Source organism: Sus scrofa, chromosome 14, assembly GCF_054392235.1.
Source record: "Sus scrofa isolate SSC_HxYL_T2T_F1_AM1 chromosome 14, Sscrofa_HxYL_maternal_Yorkshire_Landrace_v2.0, whole genome shotgun sequence".
Classification (NCBI taxonomy): domain Eukaryota; kingdom Metazoa; phylum Chordata; class Mammalia; order Artiodactyla; family Suidae; genus Sus; species Sus scrofa.
In genome coordinates this window covers 33,829,095-33,850,588 of record NC_139396.1, presented here as the reverse complement: position 1 = coordinate 33,850,588, position 21,494 = coordinate 33,829,095, and the positions used below count along the sequence as shown (strand labels likewise).

General features: G+C 37.8%; 1 protein-coding gene across 7 annotated transcripts in view; it reads left to right on the top strand.

Moving 5' to 3' along the window:
- The window catches only part of INTS9 (integrator complex subunit 9), a 115,631-nt gene that overhangs the window by 24,393 nt on the left and 69,744 nt on the right, over positions 1–21,494 (top strand). For 4 of the 7 annotated variants that reach the window (XM_084997784.1, XM_001928998.8, XM_021072408.2 and 1 more), the window contains 2 exons: positions 12,723–12,850; positions 19,529–19,589. In XM_084997784.1, the coding sequence (XP_084853910.1) occupies positions 12,786–12,850; positions 19,529–19,589 (126 nt within the window). In that variant the 5' untranslated portion in view covers positions 12,723–12,785. Of the gene's footprint in view, positions 1–10,155; positions 10,279–12,722; positions 12,851–19,528; positions 21,238–21,494 lie in introns of all 7 variants that reach the window. The other 3 variants (XM_084997783.1, XM_084997785.1, XM_084997786.1) reach the window with 2 other exon arrangements.

The following is a 21,494-nucleotide window of genomic DNA, read 5'->3' as shown; positions in this document are numbered from 1 at the left end:
ATATTTACACTTATTTTCACCATTTCCAGAATTCTTTTTATATAGATTATGTCTACTATAATAGTCCTTCTTCTGAAAGAACTAATTTAACATTTTTGTAACATAGTCTGCTGTCAATGAATTCTTCCAACTTTTGTAGAGTGTTTCTTTTTTCAACTAAGTTTCCCTTTTATTTTTTACTTTTTTCTTACAGTTTTATTGAGATATAATTGACATATAGGACTGTTTAAGGTTAAGGTATACAGCATCATGATTTGATTTAAATACATCATGAGATGATGACCACAATAAATTTAGTGAACATTCATCATCTCATATAAATATAAAATTGAAGAAATAGAAAAAAATTTTCCTGTGATATGAACTCTAAGGATTTACTATCTTGTCAGTTTTCATGTAACATACATCAAGGTTAATTATATTTATCATGTTATACATTATACCCTTGTACTTATTTATCTTATAACTGGAAGTTTGTACCTTTTGACCACCTTCATTCAATTCCTTCCCTCCCCACCCCCCACCTCTGGTAGCCACAGATTTGATCTCTTTTTCTATGAGTTTGTTTATTTGTTTGACTGATTTTGAAGTATAAATGACCTGTAACACTGTTAGTTCCTGTTTTACAACATAGTGATTCAGTATTTCTTTTTTTTTTTTTTATATTTTCCCACTGTACAGCAAGGGGGTCAGGTTATCCTTACATGTATACATTACAATTATGTTTTTTCCCCCACCCTTTGTTCTGTTGCAACATGAGTATCTAGACAAAGTTCTCAATGCTATTCAGCAGGATCTCCTTGTAAATCTATTCTAAGTTGTGTCTGATAAGCCCAAGCTCCCGATCCCTCCCACTCCCTCCCCCTCCCATCAGGCAGCCACAAGTCTCTTCTCCAAGTCCATGATTTTCTTTTCTGAGGAGATGTTCATTTGTGCTGGATATTAGATTCCAGTTATAAGTGATATCATATGGTATTTGTCTTTGTCTTTCTGGCTCATTTCACTCAGTATGAGAGTCTCTAGTTCCATCCATGTTGCTGCAAATGGCATTATGTCATTCTTTTTTATGGCCGAGTAGTATTCCATTGTGTATATATACCACTTCTTCCGAATCCAATCATCTGTCGATGGACATTTGGGTTGTTTCCATGTCCTGGCTATTGTGAATAGTGCTGCAATGAACATGCGGGTGCACGTGTCTCTTTTAAGTAGAGTTTTGTCCGGATAGATGCCCAAGAGTGGGATTGTCAGTATTTCTATAATTTCAAAATCATCATCACAACAGGTCTAGTTACCACCTGTCACCATACAAAGATATTGCATAATTATTGACTATTCCTCACATTCTACATTTCACACCTAGTTTTGCATCTGAAAGTTGGAACTTCTTGATCTCCCTTTCCTATTTATTTCTGTTTTTTACAACAGTTTATTTTCCTTTCCAAACATGATCTTTAAGTAGAATTTTAGAAGTTTTTTGGTAAAGATTTTACACTTCTTTTTTTACTTTTATGATACTTTTTTTTTTTTTTTTGCCACGTATGTTGTATTCTCATTTAAAATCTTACTGCTTTTACTGATTGTTCATTGCTGGCATGTAAGAACTCAGTTAATTTTGGTACATTGATTTTTATATCCAGCAATCTTGTATTGAATTTATGCAATCATAGTGGGTATTCCATCCTTCTTTTGTTCTTTACTTTCCAGGGAACTGTTTCTCATGCTTCAACAACTGTGATACAGGATTTGGTTAGGAACCATTTATCAGTTTAAAAAAAATTCTTCTGTTTATAGTTTGGTAAGATTTTTTGCCTTTGAGTTGATGTTGAGTCTTGTAAATACTTTTTCTGAATCTTTTAAGATTGGTTTTTCCCTTCATTCATTTACATGTGAATTATACTAATAGGTTTTCTGATGTTGTACCAGGAAACAAAAACATTACATAAAAATCAATTGCCAGAAGGTTTTTTTTGTTTGGTTTTTTTTTTTTTTTTTTTTTTTTTTTTGCTTTTTTTTTTAGGACCTCACCCACAGCCTATGGAAGTTCCCAGGCTAGGGGTCGAATTGGAGCTATAGCTGCCGACCTACACCACCGCAACACCAGATCTGAGCCATGTCTGTGACCTACACCACAGCTCATGGCAGCGCCAGATCCCTGACCCAGTGAGCAAGGCCAGGGATCAAACCTGCATCCTCATGGATACTAGTCAGATTCATTTCCACTGCGCCACACCAGTGACTCCCTAGAAGTATTTTTCTAAAGCTGTATTTGAATCAGAAATAGCCAAAGTCATATCTTCATTCCACTGCCAGATAGAAAAGAAAGCTTAACCTCTTCTCTTTGCTCATAGATCTCCACAGTGAATATGTGACTTGGTTAAATAGAAAAAGAAGAAAAAATTGATGATGTCATTTACAACTTAGTAACACTGTTGCCTATTAAAAATGCCATCATTGTGCTATACAATTCTCCCAAACAAGATTAAAGAGCTTTTGGCATTAATTCAACCTAAAGGTTATACATTACTTTACACATATTTAAAGGCAGTTTCAGTAGTAAAACTACTTTACAGTGAGAGAATTCTGTCACCTTCTCTTTTTTTTTTTTGAATGAAAAGGAAAACCCAACAAAAGAAAATTATTACTTATGATGGATTGCAGACATATTTAATAATTTAATCTTTGCCTTATATTAGCCAGCTAACTAATTTTCTTTATTCACAACTAGATTATAAATTTACTCTACATTCTTGTCAACTCAAAGTATGACCTTTTAGAGAATATCATCTCTATATTTTTTTCAGTCTCTTAAAATTCCTTTATCTCTGTGTAACATGGCATGCTGTGGTGTCGAAGGGTACTGTATCTGGATCTTACTGTCCTGGGTTCGAGTCCTAGCACAGCCCTTAAAACCTTGGGACCTCAGAGTTCCCGTCGTGGCACAGTGGTTAACGAATCTGACTAAGAACCATGAGGTTGTGGGTTTGATCCTTGGCCTTGCTCAGTGGGTTAAGGATCCGGCGTTGCTGTGAGCTGTGGTGTAGGTCCCAGACAAGGCTCGGATCCCGTGTTGCTGTGGCTCTGGCATAGGCTGGCAGCTACAGCTCCCATTAGACCCCTAGCCTGGGAACCTCCATATGCCACGGGAGCAGCCCAAGAAATAGCAAAAAGACAAAAAAAAAAAAAAACAACTTTGGGACCTCATAATCTCTATGCTTCATTTTCTCCAACTCTAAAATGGGAATATAGTTCCTACCTCCCATTCATTCATAGCTTTCATGGGAGGATTAAGAGGCTAAATGTAAATGTCTGCAGAGTGCCTGACATTTAATAAATACCATGTCATAATAACTATGTATATTATAATTATTTTAAATAAGACTAAAGAAGAGAACATATATGATATTTTAGTCCTTGGTTCTTTCTGCAAAGGACAGATTTATTCCCCAAAGCCAATTCACTACAATTCGGTTTGCAATATGAGGAAATTGCTAAGTTTACCAAATGTACTAATTTGCCAAATTCTTTATATTTTTGTATTGAAACATAGTTGAATCTCCCAGTTCGTATGTTGTTGTTTGTTTATTTGTTTTAATGAATTTTATACCAATTCATACTGCTTTTGAAGATTTCTGTGAGGCTGGGTTGACTGGTTGTCATTTTGTGTTCATACCAGCTTTTTAAGTTTTAGACTTGCTGAAACCTGAGGTCATAGTGTGAGTCTTCTTAGTAATAGATATAATATTCAGAAACACATATTTCAAAATGAGTAATCAGAAACCTCCAAGGACAGTGTACTTCAAAGGAGTACTAGAAAAATACCATTCACTTGCTCAGGAAGTTAGTAAGGAAGATTATCTCTGCAGGGAGCTTGGGCCAGAGCTATGAGAGTGTTGACAGTCCGATTTGTATGCTCCCCTCTAAGTACGAGTGGTTAAACTAGGAATCAGCTTAAAGATTGATCTCAAGATGGTAATATTTCTTGGGGACCTGCCTCAATAGGTTCTACATGGAATTCTCACAGGTGTAGCCCCACCAAAAATGAGCTAACCATTCAAAATTTTAAAACAACAGTAATGAAATCCAGCATGAGTTAGAATCAGCAAACATAAAAAGACTTCCCAGAACTTCAGACAATTGTACAGTCTGATGAACATTCCTAAAATTAAAATATTAAGATAATTAAAGACATATATGAAGATATATGCTATTTAAAAAAAAAGAACAAGATGCTGTTTTAAAAAAGAGAACTTCTAGAAATGAAAACAGTCATTGAATAGAAAATTTCAGTAGATTAGCTAAATAGCAGATTACAAACTACTAAAGAATTAACAAAGATAGAACTGAGAAAAGTATCCAGAATGCACTATACAGAGCTTAAAAAAGCAAAATATGAAAGGATAAGTTAGTTACAGAGACAATAAAATATAATATACATTTAATAGGCATTCCACTAGTAGAAAAGCAGAAAGAATGGGAGAGAGGTAGTATGCAAAATGATAATGGCTGATGGCTGACAGTGTTTCCCAGAGTTGCCAAAGATGTCCTTATACATTGGAAGCAACTCGACCCACCAAAAAAAGAAAATCAGGGAGTTCCCGTCGTGGCGCAGTGGTTAAAGAATCCGAATAGGAACCATGAGGTTGCGCGTTCGGTCCCTGCCCTTGCTCAGTGGGTTAAGGATCCGGTGTTGCCATGAGCTGTGGTGTAGGTCGCAGACACGGCTCAGATCTGATGTTGCTGTGGCTTTGGCGTAAGCCAGCGGCTGTAGCTCCAATTAGACCCCTAGCCTGGGAACCTCCATATGCCAAGGGAGCAGCCCAAGAAATGGCAGAAAAAGACAAAAATAAATAAATAAACAATAGAAAATCATACCAAAGTACATTTTAATGAAGGATCAAGGCACCAGTAGCAAAGAGAAGGTTTTAATAGCAACCTGTAATAGAACACCAGTTAGACTGGCAGTAGATTTTTTTTTTTTTTTTTTTTTTTTTTGCTTTTTAGGGCCACTCCTGGGGATATGAAGTTCCCAGGCATCCGAGCCGCATCTGTGACCTACACCACAGCTCACAGCAATGCTGGATCACTGATCCACTGAGCAAGGCCAGGGAGGCAGCAGATTTCTCATAAGCACTAGTAGATTGCAGAAAACAATAAGTTGGAATATTTTTAGTGTACTAAGGTTATTTGCTATCCTGTAATTCCACCATCATCACTGTTAAAAAATAAAGTTAAAATTAAGAAGTTTCCACACTAATACCAAGAGTTTACTTTTTGAATATCATCTCTGAAAGAGGTAGACTAAAGGATATAGAAAGAAGGGAGTTGAGCCCAAAAGGAAGAAATGGAATACAGGAAGGATTGGTGAAGAAAGAAACTGGTTAAAATGATGGTAAATAATCATTGACTGTGGAAAACATGTGTAAAATATTTATTGACTCTACATTACTACTGTTAGGACATGTCTTTCTTTCATTTACATAGCACTGAGAAAAAAGCACTGAGAGTTAAACCATGACAAGTTTCTTTAACAATGGTGCTAATCAGTGCATTAATCTGTTTGCACGAACTTCTCTTTGCTTTTAAGTTTCTTTTATCCAGTCCAAGGAATTCAGCAGTTGCCTTCCTGTGCATTGCTTCAAATGTGATAGGAAATTCTTTCGTATATATCTCATTTACAAACCATAGCAAAGTTTGATCATTTACAAATAGCACCCACAGAAGAAAAAAATCGATAAATAACAGCTAAAACTCAAGAAATAACAATATAATGATACTGAGAAATACAGAGGTGACTAGAAGAAATAGCTACAAGAGTCAGAAGTAGTTTCCTCGAATTGCGTGATTTCAGTTTTAACCATGTGTATGTGTGTGTTATGGATAAGCAATGAGATCCTGCTGTGTAGCACTGGGAACTATGTGTAGTCACTTATGATAGACCATGATAATGTGAGAAAAAAGAATCTATCTATACATGTATGTATAACTGGGTCACCATGGTGTACAGTAGAAAATTGGCAGAACACCGTGAACCAGCTATAATGGAAAAAAATAAAAATCATTATATAAAATAATTTTCATTAAAAAAAATTAAGACATTCATTGAAGGAAAAATTGTTGTAGTTGTATTATCTAGAAATCAGTCTAGAAATAGGTTTAGACAGAGAACTAAATAATGATAAATTATTCATTACTAATAGTTCTGGTTACTATGTACCTAGCAGTGTAGCCTCAAGATGCATAAAACAAAATCAGACAGAATTACAAAAAGAAATTCAGGAGTTACCGTCGTGGCGCAGTGGTTAACGAATCCGACTAGGAACCATGAGGTTGAGGGTTCGCTCCCTGGCCTTGCTCAGTGGGTTAAGGATCCGGCGTTGCCGTGAGCTGTGGTGAAGGTTGCAGACGCGGCTTGGATCCCGCGTTGCTGTGGCTCAGGTGTAGGCCTGCGGCTACAGCTCCGATTTGACCCCTAGCCTGGGAACCTCCATGTGCCAAGGGAGTGGCCCTAGAAAAGGCAAAAAGACAAAAAACAAAACAAAACAAAACAAAACAAAAAAAAGAAATTGACAGGTTCTTCTCTCCTAAGACTCAAAGTAGGTGAAGATATAAGAAATTTAAATAAGATGATAAACTTAATCTACTTTGTGTTCAACCTTATATATTTCCAATTTTCCTACATACTGGGTCAATTATGAAAAGTTAGCTATTCACAATGTACAGAGTCACAAAGCAAGTTCCAATAAATATCCAAAAATTACATAGAAAATCTCTGACCTCAAAAAATTGGAAGTCAATAACCAAAAGATAGCTATTACCACCTTTATATTTGGAAATTAAACCAAATACGTACACATACCACACTCATACTTCTTTGCGACTCAAAGAAATTGCAATGGAACTTGTATATAGTGCTTAGAAATAGATAAATCGAAAACACAATGTAAACTTATAAAGTGCATCCAGAACATCACTTAGAGGGATGTCTCTGTAGCCTGAATGTATATTTATGGGGTTGTGTTTTTTTGTTGTTGTTTGTCTTTTTGTCTTTTCTAGGGCCGTACTCACAGCATATGGAGGTTCCTAGGCTAGGGGTCTAATTGGAGCTGTAGCCTCCGACCTACACCACAGCTCACAGCAACGCGGGCTCCTTAACCCACTGAGTGAGGCTAGGGATCAAACCTGCAACCTCATATTTCCTAGTCAGATTTGTTAACCACTAAGCCACGTCGGGAACTCCTATTTGTGGATTTGTTTTGTTTGTTTTTAGGGCTGTAACTGGCATTTGGAAGTTCCCAGGCTACTGAGTGCATATTTGAATCAGCTATACATCCAACTACAGAAATTTTTTTTTTTTGTCTTTTGTCTTTTTTTGTTGTTGTTGTTGTTGAGAAATTTTATTTTTTAATTTTTTTTTTTTTTTTCTTTTTAGGGCTGCACCTGAGGCATATGGAGGTTCCCAGGCTAGGGGTCCAATTGGAGCTATAGCTGCTGGCCTACACCACAGCCACAGCAATGCCAGATCCAAGCTGCATCTGTGACCTACACCATAGCTCACAGCAATGCTGGATCCTTAACCCACTGAGCAAGTCCAGGAATCAAACCCACAACCTCATGGATCCTTGTCAGGTTCATTAACCACTGAGCCACAACAGGAACTCCCAACTACAGAAATTTTAAGTGTGTAACAGATAAAACTTGAAATAGAACAATAAAGCTGAGAGCAGAAACTAAATAGAAATTGGAAAGCAAAGATATTAATGATAATTGACTGGTCAGTTATGACCTAAAGAAATAAAACATTTTAAACTGTGAAGGAAGGAGTTCCCATTGTGGCTCAGTGGGTTAAAAACCCAACTAGTATCGAAGATGCGGGTTCGGTCCCTGGCCTCGCTCAGTGATTTAAGGATCCAGTGTTGCTGCAAGCTGTGGCATACGTCACAGATGCACCTCAGATCTGGTGTTGCTGTGGCTGTGGTGTAGGCTGGCAGCTACAAATCTGACTCAACCCCTAGCCTGGGCACTTCCATATGGCACAGGTGTAGCCTTAAAAAAAAAAAGAAAAGAAAAGAAATGTAAAGGAAGAAAAACTAAAATATAGTAGTGCATTGCTTCTGGAGCTTAGAGATGTGTTATTGTATAGTAAAAATGGCAGCATTGTCTATATAGATTAAATGAAATGGAGGCTTCCATTTTCATCCTTTGAAAAACTTTTTTTAGAATTGAAGTCTAATCATTCTAGCTTATTTTAAAGTATTACAAAGTAAAACCTTTACAGCATTGGGGCGGTGGGCCTGAATGTGAAAAACAAAACCAAAAAAGACCAATGGACAAGTAGAGATTCAGAAAGATTTTCAAACTACTACAAGACTTGGAGATGTTAAAAACCAAGGATAACAAAAGTGAAAGGGATCACCTTTAATGAATTTTGCTAGGACAGTTAGGAAAACAGACTTGTGTTTTTGTCCCAGTTATGGATAAGAGATCAATTTAGGACTATTTACAAAAACAGTACTTTCAGAGATCAGATTGGTTTGTCAACATAATAGCTATTCTGCCGAAATGTGTCAGCATCAAAACGAAAGCAGTAAAGAGAAAGGCAGAATATGGATAATTATTAAATCTGAGTAATGAAACTTTATTATACGACTTTTGCTTACTTGTATGTTTGGAATTTTCCGTAATACTTTTTTTTTTAATGAAAATAAGAGAACGGGACTAAGTATAGCTGATAAAAATTTTTATGCAAAAAATAGAAGCAATGCCCATATATGTTCAACATATATGAGTTCTGAGACTTAATTCTATTTATTCAGTGGTAAAAGGACATCAACAGGCAGGAACAGGCATCAACACAAGGAAATAGAGGTAGTAAATAATTACACAGAAAAATTTGGAGCTTTGTTATTAAGTAGAAATAAAAGACAAAAGCATTGCTCTGTGCTTGTTAAACTACAAAAAAAAAATTGTAAAACCATGTGTTGGCTAGAATATTCACTCAGTAACTGTATCTTCCAGTTGAAAAGAGGAAGACTAGCAATAGAAAATATTTATAAAATTGTTCATTTATTTTACCTAGTCTTATGGGATACACGGATGTCTAAGTGAATGCCACATAGAATTTCTTCTCTGAAATGCTATAAATTTAGGTGCACTCCCCCCCAAAAAAAAAATTAGGTGGCCTCTTCAGCTCCTTAATGATTCTGTAACTATAGCAACAGTAAACACATTCTCTGTATCAGGTTCAGTATCTATTCATTTAGTGGTCACAACTTGAGGAGGATAACTTCTCTTACTGCATCTTAGATAATAAGGAACAGTCTGCAAAGTTAAGTAACTTTCCCCAAATCACACATGAATAATGATCACAACCAGAATTTGAGCCTAGGCAGTCTTGCTTCAGACTCCTTGCTTTAAGTCAGTTCTCCAAACTGCCTCTCAAAATTATTTATCTAGTAATTAATTTCCTGTTTAGGGTCATTTAGTTGCTCCTAGACAGCTCCTACTAACATTTACTAACATTATAGCTGCATTTTGGTGTAGATTCTAGATTGTTTTGACCATAGCGCTGATGGGAATAAGCAGTGAAACAGATCTTCTGCTATATTACTGATGACATTGTAAATAGGTACAGCCTTTTTTGGAAAGCATTTTGGCAGCATATTTCAAGAGCCATAAAATGCTCATATTTTTTGACCTAGTTAATGCCACTTCTGGGAATTCTCTGAAGAAATAGTCCAATATGGAAAAAGCCTTGAACACTAAAGTTATCAGCACAGCCATGTTTGTAATAGAGCAACTGAAAGCACCCTTAAATGTTCAACAGTAAGGGAATGATTAAACAAGTGATGGTATATTTACTTAGGCAGCCAATAAAAAATGAAGTGTGATGCAATATAGACAAAGAAAACACAGGCTTGAGTTTTGAAAACAGCATACAGAGCAGTATGTACACTAAAACTGTAGCTTTTACAAATATGAAGAGAAAATGAATATGAAAATGTTTGGGGGTAATTTTTTCTTTCTGTTCTTTTTCAGATGTTCTGCCATACAGATTTATTTCTAATTGTAAAATTAAAATCACATGATTACTTAATGATTGTGTATATTAGTCTTATTACCCTCACTAGGTTATAATCTGCTTGGTGATTGTAGGCAGAATGGTAGAAACTTACAAAGAGCGCCACTGGAGACAGACGAACTTCGGGACCCCTGCCAGGTGCCTCATTTACTGGTGACAGTAAATCTGTGTCTCAGAAGACTGGGCTGACCCACCAAGTGAGCACTGCCATTTGGGGAGCATGAGTGGGATCTTTGGAGTCAGGAAACCTTGCTGTATGTCATTGGCTGTTCTCAGACAAACCCCTCAAATTGTGTGAAGCTCAATTTCCTGATCCATAAAATTAGAGCCAAGGTCTGGTACTCAGCAGAGGCTCTGAAAATGTCTCTTCCATGCAGTCTTGGCCTTTATGAACTGTTCCTCACCTTTCTTTATCCTTGGACAACAGAAGCAAATGTAAAAGTCTTTTGACCAACTTTGTTTGCCTGATGTCTTTTGAACTTTCACATGTCCATCTTCTCTCTTCACCTGCCACCTGTTATCTATAAAGACAAAGATAAAAAGGATTTTGTCGGAGTTCCTGTCATGACTCGGTGGTTAACGAACCTGACTAGAATCCGTGAGGATGCGAGGTTGATCCCTGGCCTTGCTCCAGTGGGTTAAGAATCCAGCATTGCCGTGAGCTGTGTAGGTCACAGACACGGCTCGAATGTAGCATTGCTATGGCTGTGGTGTAGGCCGGCAGCTATGGCTCCAATTGGACCCCTACCCTGGGAACCTCCATATGCTGTGGATGTGGCCCTAAAAAGAAAAAGGAAAAAGATTTTGTCATTCATTGTGACTGGCTAACTTTTCAGTTTTGTTTTAATGTTTTTTTTTTTCCTGATTATAAAAGTATGGTTAAAGCTCATTTTCAAACATTTGAAAAATACAGAAAGCTGAAAGAAGAAAATTATGCTATAGCCTTGCCAACCAGAAATTACCATTATATACATTCATTTCTTTTCACTTTAGGTTTTTCTGAGTATCTGATTTTTTTTTTTTCTTTTTAAAGGAGAAATACAGGAAAGCTCTTATGAGAATACTCATGTGTGGAGCAAATTTAACAGTATGTTTTGTGTTCATTTTGAGATAGTTTATCTTTAGCAAATACTTAATTCTTAGATAGGGATAAAGAACAAGTTAGCAGTAGAGAATCAGATAGAGAAGGTCAGACCAGAGATAGCTCTGCCTTGATGAGTACAAAAACTTTTTCCTGTAGTTTTGAGACCTATCAAATAATGAACTTAGGTAAAACATAATTAATTCAAATTATGCTTCCTGGGCTTGCTTGCTCGCTTGCTTACTTGCTTTTTTAGTACTTTTTTGGCACTGTTTTCTTTATAAGTAACCCTGTACCCTTTTAGGCCATGAGTTGTGAATTAGGGTTTGGAAACTATAATTATCTTACATAAACTTGTGATAAAGAAACTTGCAAAATACCCACAATTTATTGGCTCTCAGCCCTTTTTAGCCTGCAGTTTTAAGAAATCTTTAGTTCCTATAATGTCTTCTGGAGAAAAGTAGGAAATTTACCCAGTAAAAGAACCAACAGAGCTACAGATACCTGGAAAGACTTAGCCTGTGCTACATGGCCCTGTGGGGGTGAACGTTTAATGGTGCATTACCCTGACCTGCATTTATATCAGAAAGAATGTGGTCGTCAAGAGATGGAAGACCACAGATCCCCCCATTATCTGGGCTTTACTGTTCAAGGGAGACTTCTATGGAATGACTTTAAAAGTGGGGAGAAAAGTCTTTTCCCTCTTCTTTCATTTTTTTTCCCCTCAGAGCAGCAGCTGAATTATGAAAGATGACACAGGGTACATCCCATATAAATAATTTTCAGTGTGGCACATCTGTCATCCCCAGTGCATTGAGGAGGACATGAGGAATGTGTGAGGTCAGTGTGACAGCTTGCCTCATCACTATCTTTCAAACACGCCTTTGTGGCTTGTGCCCCTTTGACTTCTGAGGTCTACGGCCACAGGCAAGAGGCCCTGATTGCTTGAGAATGGGTGTCCCTCGCCCCTGCCTGTATCTGCACAGCAGGGAAGTCACTTGTCCTTTTGAGTCATTTCTTCTGACAAGACTGAGCCATGACTCCTTACTGATGTTTGTTTTTTGTTTGTTAACCCTTCGCAACCATTTCCTCTTGGAGGAAGATCACCTTCCTTATTTACAGAGGAAAAAACCTCACCTATAGCACAGTTTGATGTTCCAGCTTAGAGTTTGACTTTACCCAGTACTTAGGTATGATGCGATAGTGGGAAACTGAAAGTGTCATGTAAGAGTGGAACAAAAAAAGTACACCCTGGAAACCTTCTGCTTGGAAACTGTGGCCCCTCCAAAATTCTGCTTGCCTGAGACATAACTTGGTACCCTATGAAATAGTGGGTATGATCAGAGATTTTTGCATATATTGAATGCTAAGGGCAGTGGTATCCAGCACTGTAAAAAGGAGGAAGCCATATGGAAAATTAGCTGAATTTACACACTGTTCTAATGAGAGTTGATGATCAGTTTCATTAAATTCACTTTTTTTTTTTTTTTTTTTTTTTTTACTTTTTCTGTAATTGATTGTTGACAGAAGTGATTTGATTTTAGAATTTTTCTTTTCCAGTATTGCCTTTCAGGGCACCCTACCTTACCATGCAACGTGCTCAAATTCAAGTCAACCACCATCATGTTGGACTGTGGACTGGACATGACTTCCACCCTCAATTTCCTTCCTTTGCCACTTGTTCAAAGGTATGTGTGGATGCATCCAAGGCAAAATGAGCTTTAGTTTGCAGAAAAATGGTACCCAACAGTATCAAGATGACCATTACATTGTGCGATGTCCCAAGTTTACTTTGTTCCCTTAAAAATGTTCATCTAAATAATTTCCTTTGGCTGGGTTGATGGAAAGTTTTATATTGATTTATTGATTGACTTCTTTATTATAACTTCTTCTGAGCTTCTATAAAATGTTCCTGCAACTGCTCAGTGCAAGTGAGGTCATATATATTTCATCTTTCTTGCTAATTCACGTAGGAGCTGATAAATGGTCAACTGATGAGCCCCACGAATTGGATTTTACAATCATTTAACCTCCTTTGCAGGAACTTGACATCATAGAGCCTGACATTTCTTTTGCAGGTATCTGTGCATTATTTTCCTACTAGTCAGCTAACATAAAGTCACACATGAAGCCAAAGTCCATATCTTAAAGCAGGCAGATTACTCTAGGCCTGCAGTCAGCACTGTTTACTCTTACTGAGACCTTGTTTGGGAGGTTGTTTTTTCAGCTTCCTGTTAGTTAGAAGCAGCAACTTATAAGAGAAGTGGGTAACTTTTAGAAGCAAATAAACTCTCAGTAGTGAAAGGTGATACTGCATAAAAGAGGGGAAACAGAAACGTGATCTAAAGTAGATGGAAGAGCTTCAGAGCATATCAAGAAAGGAAGGAAGGAAACAACTATATACTTGTGATAATTATGAAAAAAGTAAAGTATAGGTACTCTGAGGGTTTCCAAAAGAGGGCCTACATACTCTGCAGGGTCTGAGTTGGACACACTGTCCTAGCTACAGGTTTTCTCTTTCCTGTTCCCTCTCTTCTTTACCTAATTCTATATTCTCAAGTGAATATGGAATCCACGCTACTCTCTTCCCCCTGGTCCTCGTTTTCCTCTCAGAACGAGGCTATATTAATAGGATGATTGGCAGCCCATGTCAGTTTCTTACAAAAGGTGTCTTCTTTTGCTCAAGCCGGAATCCTTGGAGGTATTCTTGCCTAAAATAGTATCCCCAGTCCCTCCCTACCCCCTCACCCTGTTGTGTTTGTCTTCAGAGTACATAACATTACATTATACATAAATACTTGGTTTATACATTGTCTTTCTTCTCTGCTAAAAGATAAGTTTCACAAGGGCGGAAATGCTGTTTGCTCTCCACTGTATCCCCAGTGCCTAAAATAGTTCTTGGCATGTAGTAGATGCTCCGTAAATATTTGTCACATGAATGAACCCTATATCTTTTCTGGATTCCAACCCCTCTTACCTTCTGAGTCATCTTGCTGTTACAATCTTTCCTTTATCTTGAATCTTTGTGTCTTGACCCAGTCCTCCCCATTTAATTATGCTCAGTCATTTCTAACCTAAAAGTTTTTTTAATCTTTTTAAACTTCTCTCAACTCCACTTCTCCTTTGGCACTCCTAATTCCTCTCCAATCTCCTTTGCCCACATTACCGACCAGAACATCTTGTAAAATTCATGAATGACTGCCATGTCATTAGCTGTGCTATATATTTGCCATCCTTATCCTCCTCGGCCATTCAGCATTGCTCTCCTCCATGATAATATATTCCTGATTTTCTTCTCTGACTCTTCCTCCTCTGTTTACTTTGGAGATTCATTTTCCTCTAACTGGCCTTCGCACATCAGAATTCTTCAATATTCAGTGCTTGGCCATCAGAGACTCCACCAGGGGAGTTTACTAAATGCTCAGGGCCTCAATAACCATCTAGACAATAACTTACAAATGTGTACTTTTAGTTGATTACTCTCTTCTGAGTTCCAGACTCATAAATCCAAAATACCTACTTGGTTTTTCTCCTTGGTTGTACCTTTGAAAGCACTTCAAAACTCAAAATGCCCCAAACTGAGTTAATGACTGGGCTTGGTTCAGAGGAGGAGAGCAGACCCTCACAGACCTGGTTTCCCCCATGCTGCCCTATCTCAGGGAATGGCTTTCTGTTGTAAAAGCTAAAGAGCTGGGAGTTAACTTAGATGCCCCCTTCCTCGCTCACTTCACACATGCACTCTTTCATTAAGCCTGGTCATTTTTACCTGCTGGATAGCCATAGAATCCAGTCACTTCCCTTAAGTGCTGCTTGGTGGTCATCATCCTCATTACTGCTAAAGCCTCCCAGCTGGTTTCTTCAGCTCTATTCTTGGCACCATCTGGATCCAGAATCATCTTTTTGTGTAACTTTTTATTTTGAAATCACTTCATATTTACAGAAAAGTTGCAAGGGTAGTACAAACAACTCCCAGTTACTCTTACCAGTTGTTAACATTTTATCACATTGGCTTTATCATTTCTTCTTTATACATATGCATATAGTTTTTTCTGACCCACTTGAAAGATAGAAGCACAATGTTCCTTTGCCACCTAAACACTTGGGCCTATTTTCTAAGAAGCACATTGTCTCACATATCCATAGTACAATAATCAGAATCAGGAAACTTAATATCTGAACTGTGTACCTTATTCGTATTTCCCAAGTTATACTAGTTCATAGTTCTCTGTAATGCCTTTTATATCAAAAAAGAAAAATAACTTACCCGTCCAGGATCCAGTCCAGAGCACACATTGTGTCTGGTTACGTCTTTGATCTCCTTTCACCTGGAAGAGTTTCACAGTCTATAGTCTATATGTCTTTTATGACCTGGCTTTTTTTTAGGAGTACAGACCATTTATTTTATATAGTCTCATGTTTCCTCATGCTTGGGTTGGGGTTACTGTTTTTGGTAGGAATACCATGCAAATGATGCTATATGTTATCAGAAGGTACTTGCTGTCACTTCTCTCCAAAGTCATCTTTTAGAAATACACATCTCATCTTGTCTCTCACCTGTTTAAGATCTTCCAGTGGTTTTTCATTACTCTTAGGATAAATACAAAGTTCATCCTGGGTCATTATGCCTATTGCTCTAGCATCATGCTCTTTGTTTCCTCTCTGTTTCAAAGAAATCTTACCTCCTGCCTGGGAGCATTCCACAGATTATCCCTTCAGCCAGGAAGGCTTTTTGCTGCTCCCTCATCCCACCTTCCCTTAGCCAGCTTAGCAAGAGGTCATCTCTCAGATCCTTTAAGACTCTAGTTTCTATATAGGAAGGACAGAGAGATGGCATTTTAATTGGAGAGAGGGAGAGGGTATATGGGACTCTTCTGAAATTTCACCCAGCACTTTGGAGGAAAGTGCTGGGCCTTGAAGCTTCTTTCTCTATCCCCTCGGATCTCTGCCCCTCAATCCAGTTTCCCCTTGACTGCACTACTGTCCAGACCTCAGCGCAGTCATCAGAGCTTCAGAGAAGTCCTGATGCTGCCTGGACCAGTCCTTCATCAGGAAACTTTGTGGTGCTTTGAGCTATACTCCTGCCTTGTTCCTAACAGCTTGTTCTCTGTTCGTGTGATTACTTGATCTGTCTGTCTTTCCTCCCACCACAGGAGAACTGGTACATGTTGCTCACGGTCATGTCACCAGCATCTCTGTGCTCGACACATCTCCGTGCTTCGACTCATTAATGAATGAGTGAAGATGAGCACCTCATCCTCCCTCCATGTTATACCAAACTAGGAGGCTGTTCCCTTTCCTCTTTCTGGAAAAATGCCCTCTATTTCCACCATGTTACTCCTGCTCCCTGCGCTCTCACACCACTGCACACTGTCACAAGTGCTCTTTTATTCTATTGTAAGTAATAGCTTACTATTTCCCTATACTAGAGTGAAAACTCCTAAAACTCAGGGATTATTTACTGTCATATCGCTGTAGTTTGCATACTTAGAGTACACTTTTGTAAATATTTTTTGAATGAATGAATTGTAGACCTGCTTCTGTTATTTTCTGATTATAAAAGTAATACATTTCAAAGTAGGAAATTAGGAAAACAAAACATAGAAAAAGAATTGTCAGAGTTCCCATCATGGTGCAGCGGAAAAGAATCCGACTAGAAGCCATGAGGGTGCAGGTTTGATCCCTGGCCTTGCTCAGTGGGTTAAGGATTCGGCATTGCCATGAGGTGTGTGGTGTAGGTCACAAGATGCGGCTCGGATCTGGTGTTGCTGTGGCTATGGTGTAGGCCGGCAGCTGTAGCTCTGATTAGACCCCTAGCCTGTAAACCTCACTTGCTTCAGGTACAGCCCTAAAGAGCAAAAAAAAAAAAAAAAAAAAAAAAAGAATTGTCTACCATGTTCATTCTACCTTTCACTATTTTCTAGGCAAGGGATTACTTTTAAAGGCCTTAAGTTATTTATTTACTTACTTAATGGGAATACTTTACCTATTTTAAAAGATACTAAAAAAAAAATTTTATGCTTATGGCTTTTTCTTGACTATAGCATTTTTTTATAGCATCCTCTTTTCCTTAGAATTTGTTAAATAATAAAAAGAGAAATTGTTAAATAGTGGATGCCAAGATGTGTTCATCTATAATCAATTTTTCTAATGTCATTGCCTCCCGTATTTTATTAATGGAGGTTTCTGTGAAGAGATTTGTTTCCTTGTTTAAAAACTTTACACAGTCAAATTTTGTAATCATTAAGAATGAAGTGATAAATCTCTGCCTGTTTGGTAGCTTAAAGTTTACTGTTCATCATTTAGTCATTAACTTTCTGGACCCCAGTAACAATATTTTCATCTCCATAGTCAGCATCCATTTGCCATCTGGTGACACGTTTCTGTGGCCGTTATCTTTGACACTGTTGTTATAACATGGCTGTGCTCTCCTTGGAGCTTTCAGTCCCATCTACTAGCAATTTTCTCAAATCCAGAGTAACTACAGCCTTCATAGAAGTAAATTTTTTAAGAAATTATTTTTTGATAAGCAGCGTACTATTTCTAGCCACTTGTTGAGGACAAAACTAATTGAATCAGTCATCTGTAACTTCAAGGATGATTTGTGTGTGTCCGATGAGGAACAGACGGAATTCACATCCTGTAATCCAGTTCTCTTTGTAAAGGGAAGTGGGTATTTACAGCCCTCTTTTAGAAAGTTAGTGTGCTGAAAGTATTCACATTGTCTTGTCATTACACTTCTATTAGAGTACTTGTTTTTTCAATCTAATCTGATAGTAAACAATATCTTTTAAGTAAGAAGTCTATATAAGTGATGCTACTGTGTATGTGACTGTGAAATGAGATGGGAATTAAACAGCTCATGGTAATAGAATGTTTTTCTGAATGAGGAAACTCCTAGAGTTTAAAAAAAATTTTTTTCAGGTATAATTTATGCCAACCAAATTTGATTCTTCTAGTTAAGTAATTTGCATTCTCAAGTATGAAGTCCACAATTCTCCCTGCCTCCTTTTTTTTGACTGCACCTGTGGCATGTGGAAATTCCTGGGCCAGAGATAGAACTGTGCTATAGCAGCAAGCCAAGCAGCTGCAGTGACAACACCAGATCCTTAACCTGCTGTGCCATAAGGAAATCCATCACTTTTTGATTAATAAAGGCAGAACGTAAACAGAGAATCTAGTCACAGGGTATGTGGGACTTCATTGTACTTATATTCTTTCAGCTTTTCTGTGAGCTTGAAATTATGTCAAAATTAAAGCTTACTTCCCCAGATTCTCAATTTTTTCTAAAATTAGATTCATGCATATTTTATTCAGGTGTTTAATCTTTCCTAGAAGATTGACAGTGATTCACATATTTATGTTTCAGTGTGACTTTTGTACATACCACTAATTACAAAGTCGGAATTTGATAGAATTATTTTGGTAAGAGGATAAAGTTCTATACATTAATTTGGTTTCTGATTATAGAGTCTTTTAGTCCCACATGTATACTTTGCCCTTAATTTTTACCTCACAGACTAATTTTGAAGTGTTAAAATCCTTTTGCCATGCAACTTGTATGTCCGATGTTCTTTTCTTCTCATATCACCTTGATCATTATGTTTTTCTTAGCAGCATTTTTTTTTCTCTTGAGTCATTTGCATTTTCAGCCTCCAGCATAATTCTTCTAGTCAACTAATAGCACACCGTTAAATCCTGAGATTACCAGAGTGCATGATTTCTGATTCAGATATGTGAAATAAACCTCACCTTCTAGAAACTATTTGCATAGATATAGTGTCATTTTGTTACATTTCAGAAAACTAGCTTCATTTTCCAGAATTAGAATTGCAAGCCACAGGTGACAAATGACTAATCCATTTATAGGCAGTGAATCCAGAATGTGGACTTGACCAGAAATCAGATATTTTTATCTGTGGTGAATTCTGGCTGGTAGGTAGCTAAATGTTCTTGTCAGAGTACCTGACCCCTCTCAGGTCTGTTTTGTCACCCACAATATGTTGGTCCCATATATGGCTTCCCCTCAGGCTTGTCAGACGCAGGCAAGGTGAAATCGGGGCTGGTAATTAGATAACTATCCAATGCTTTCGTAGTCCATCTCTCTTTTTTCTCTTTATTATTCCACATAGCATTCTTTTAATTTTCCCAATTTAGCACAAAACTATTTAGCTTTTTCATGTTCCATTGCCACATAATTCTTAACCTTGGTACCACACAGTTACTTTTCATCTTTTTGATTGGTATTTTGGGTGAGCATTGCTGCCAGTAATTTCAAACTGTTTTTAACTTTATGGAGCCAGTACAGTCACCATGAAATCACTGAGGATTATAATCTACTTAGGATAATTTAATCTTTTGTTTTGCAGTCCCCGGCTGTCTAATCTTCCTGGCTGGTCCCTAAAGGATGGAAATGCTTTCTTGGACAAGGTAATGATTAGCTAAAGTGTACCTGTACCTAGAGAAAAGCTGTCTTGTCGTCCCAGAGCCACCCTATAGTAATGTGACTCATGGGCTCATTTCCCGCCCCCCCCGCCCCGTGTCTTCTCCCTAAAAAATCCCGTGACCCATGTAGAGTCTTCAGTACTTGATGATTATTGTTTTTAAGAGCCTTTTAGGGAATTTTGGTGTTCAGTTGCAGAAACAGTTTTCTCATGTAAAATATAAGAGCATCTGCTGCAAGTACATTTTATCACAATATAAAGAAAACTATTATTTTTAGAATTGTGATGAGAGTTTCAAAGGTGATGCTTATTAGAGAATTACATCCAGTTCATTTTGTTCTGAGCTTGTACTATTTCTCTATAGGTAAGGAGTGTACTTTTTCTCTTCCTTTTTTTATTTTTTTAATAATTTCAACCCTCTTAGTACTGTGAGTTTTTTTTCTTTTTTTCAGCCACACCTACGACATATGGAAGTTCCTGGGCCAGGGGTCGAACCTGCAGCATAACCTTGACCCAAGCTGTTGCAATGACATTGGACCTCCACTGCACCACAAGAAAAGTCCTTCAATTTTTGGTATTAGATTATCATCACAGTAATTCCTTCCTCAAGTGTTTTTAGGTATTTAGCTTTACACATAAGAGACCAAAGATAAAAAAATGGTTAAAACTATAATCGAGTCAAATTTTATACTGAAAAAAATCAGCGGTAAAGGAAGATTAAAAACTGTAATGCTAATCTATGCCGTTCTTAGACCTCCAAATCATTCTTCCTCTCCCGAGTTTCCCAATTGAAAGACTAAGCGTAAAGATTCTTAAAATGATTCATCTGAATAAGGCATTTCCTTCTTGTAGTAGACATTTTTAAATACAGAGGTGCTCTTTTTACAGAATTAATTCTGGTACCTGCACCCGAACCTCAAGTGGGAGCCAAATGCATGATTTGAAAGCAGATTTCCCTCATAGCCAACTGTAAAATCCTGTGACATTCAAGAATCTGTGCACCTGATGAAATTTCAGCCTAACTCTCCTGCTGGCTGTAAATCATTGTTCCCTTAGAAAGGCTTAGAAGCATCCCATTACCCATTCATTGTGAGCGAAATGACTTGCATGTGCATGTGGGAGCATTTCATTAGGAGGGAGTGGTGAATAAAACACAGTGACATTGTAAGTGCATGGAATGGCAAATATGCTGCTCCAGGCCAGGAAGGATGAGAGCCTCGGAGGAGGCTTTGTCATGGGAGACAGACATACCCTGATACATAGCAATACAGGGAAGGAGATTACATAGCCAATATAAGACCAGGCAGCGCTTTGAAATTTCCCATGGTTTGTCTTTAATCATTTTTAACCTCATCCTAAGGGAGTCGGGAGTCGTGTTCCATTAAACGTAATTGCTCATTTGTTTTTAGCTGGCAGGTACATTGTAATTAAAAATGGTTTTCAGGCTCTTTTTGGCTCAGCCTTTCACTGGTTAAATGGTACTCACAGGAGAGGAACTGGAGTTTACAGTGGAGGGCAAGGGGAGGAAATATTCTATCAAGTTTCTGATATGCAATATGTAAAATTCAAAAGAAAAATAACATTTATTTAATACCCTGTTTTCAGATAAAGATTGAGAGTAAAATCATTCAGGAGTTCCCGTGGTGGCGCAGTGGTTAACGAATCCGACTAGGAACCATGAGGTTGAGGGTTCGATCCCTGCCCTTGCTCAGTGGGTTAAAGATCCGGCGTTGCCGTGAGCTGTGGTGTAGGTCGCAGACGCGGCTCAGATCCCGCGTTGCTGTGGCTCTGGCATAGGCCAGTGGCTACAGCTCCGATTAGACCCCTAGCCTGGGAACCTCCATATGCCGCAAGAGCGGCCCAAGAAATGGCAAAAAGACAAAAAAAAAAA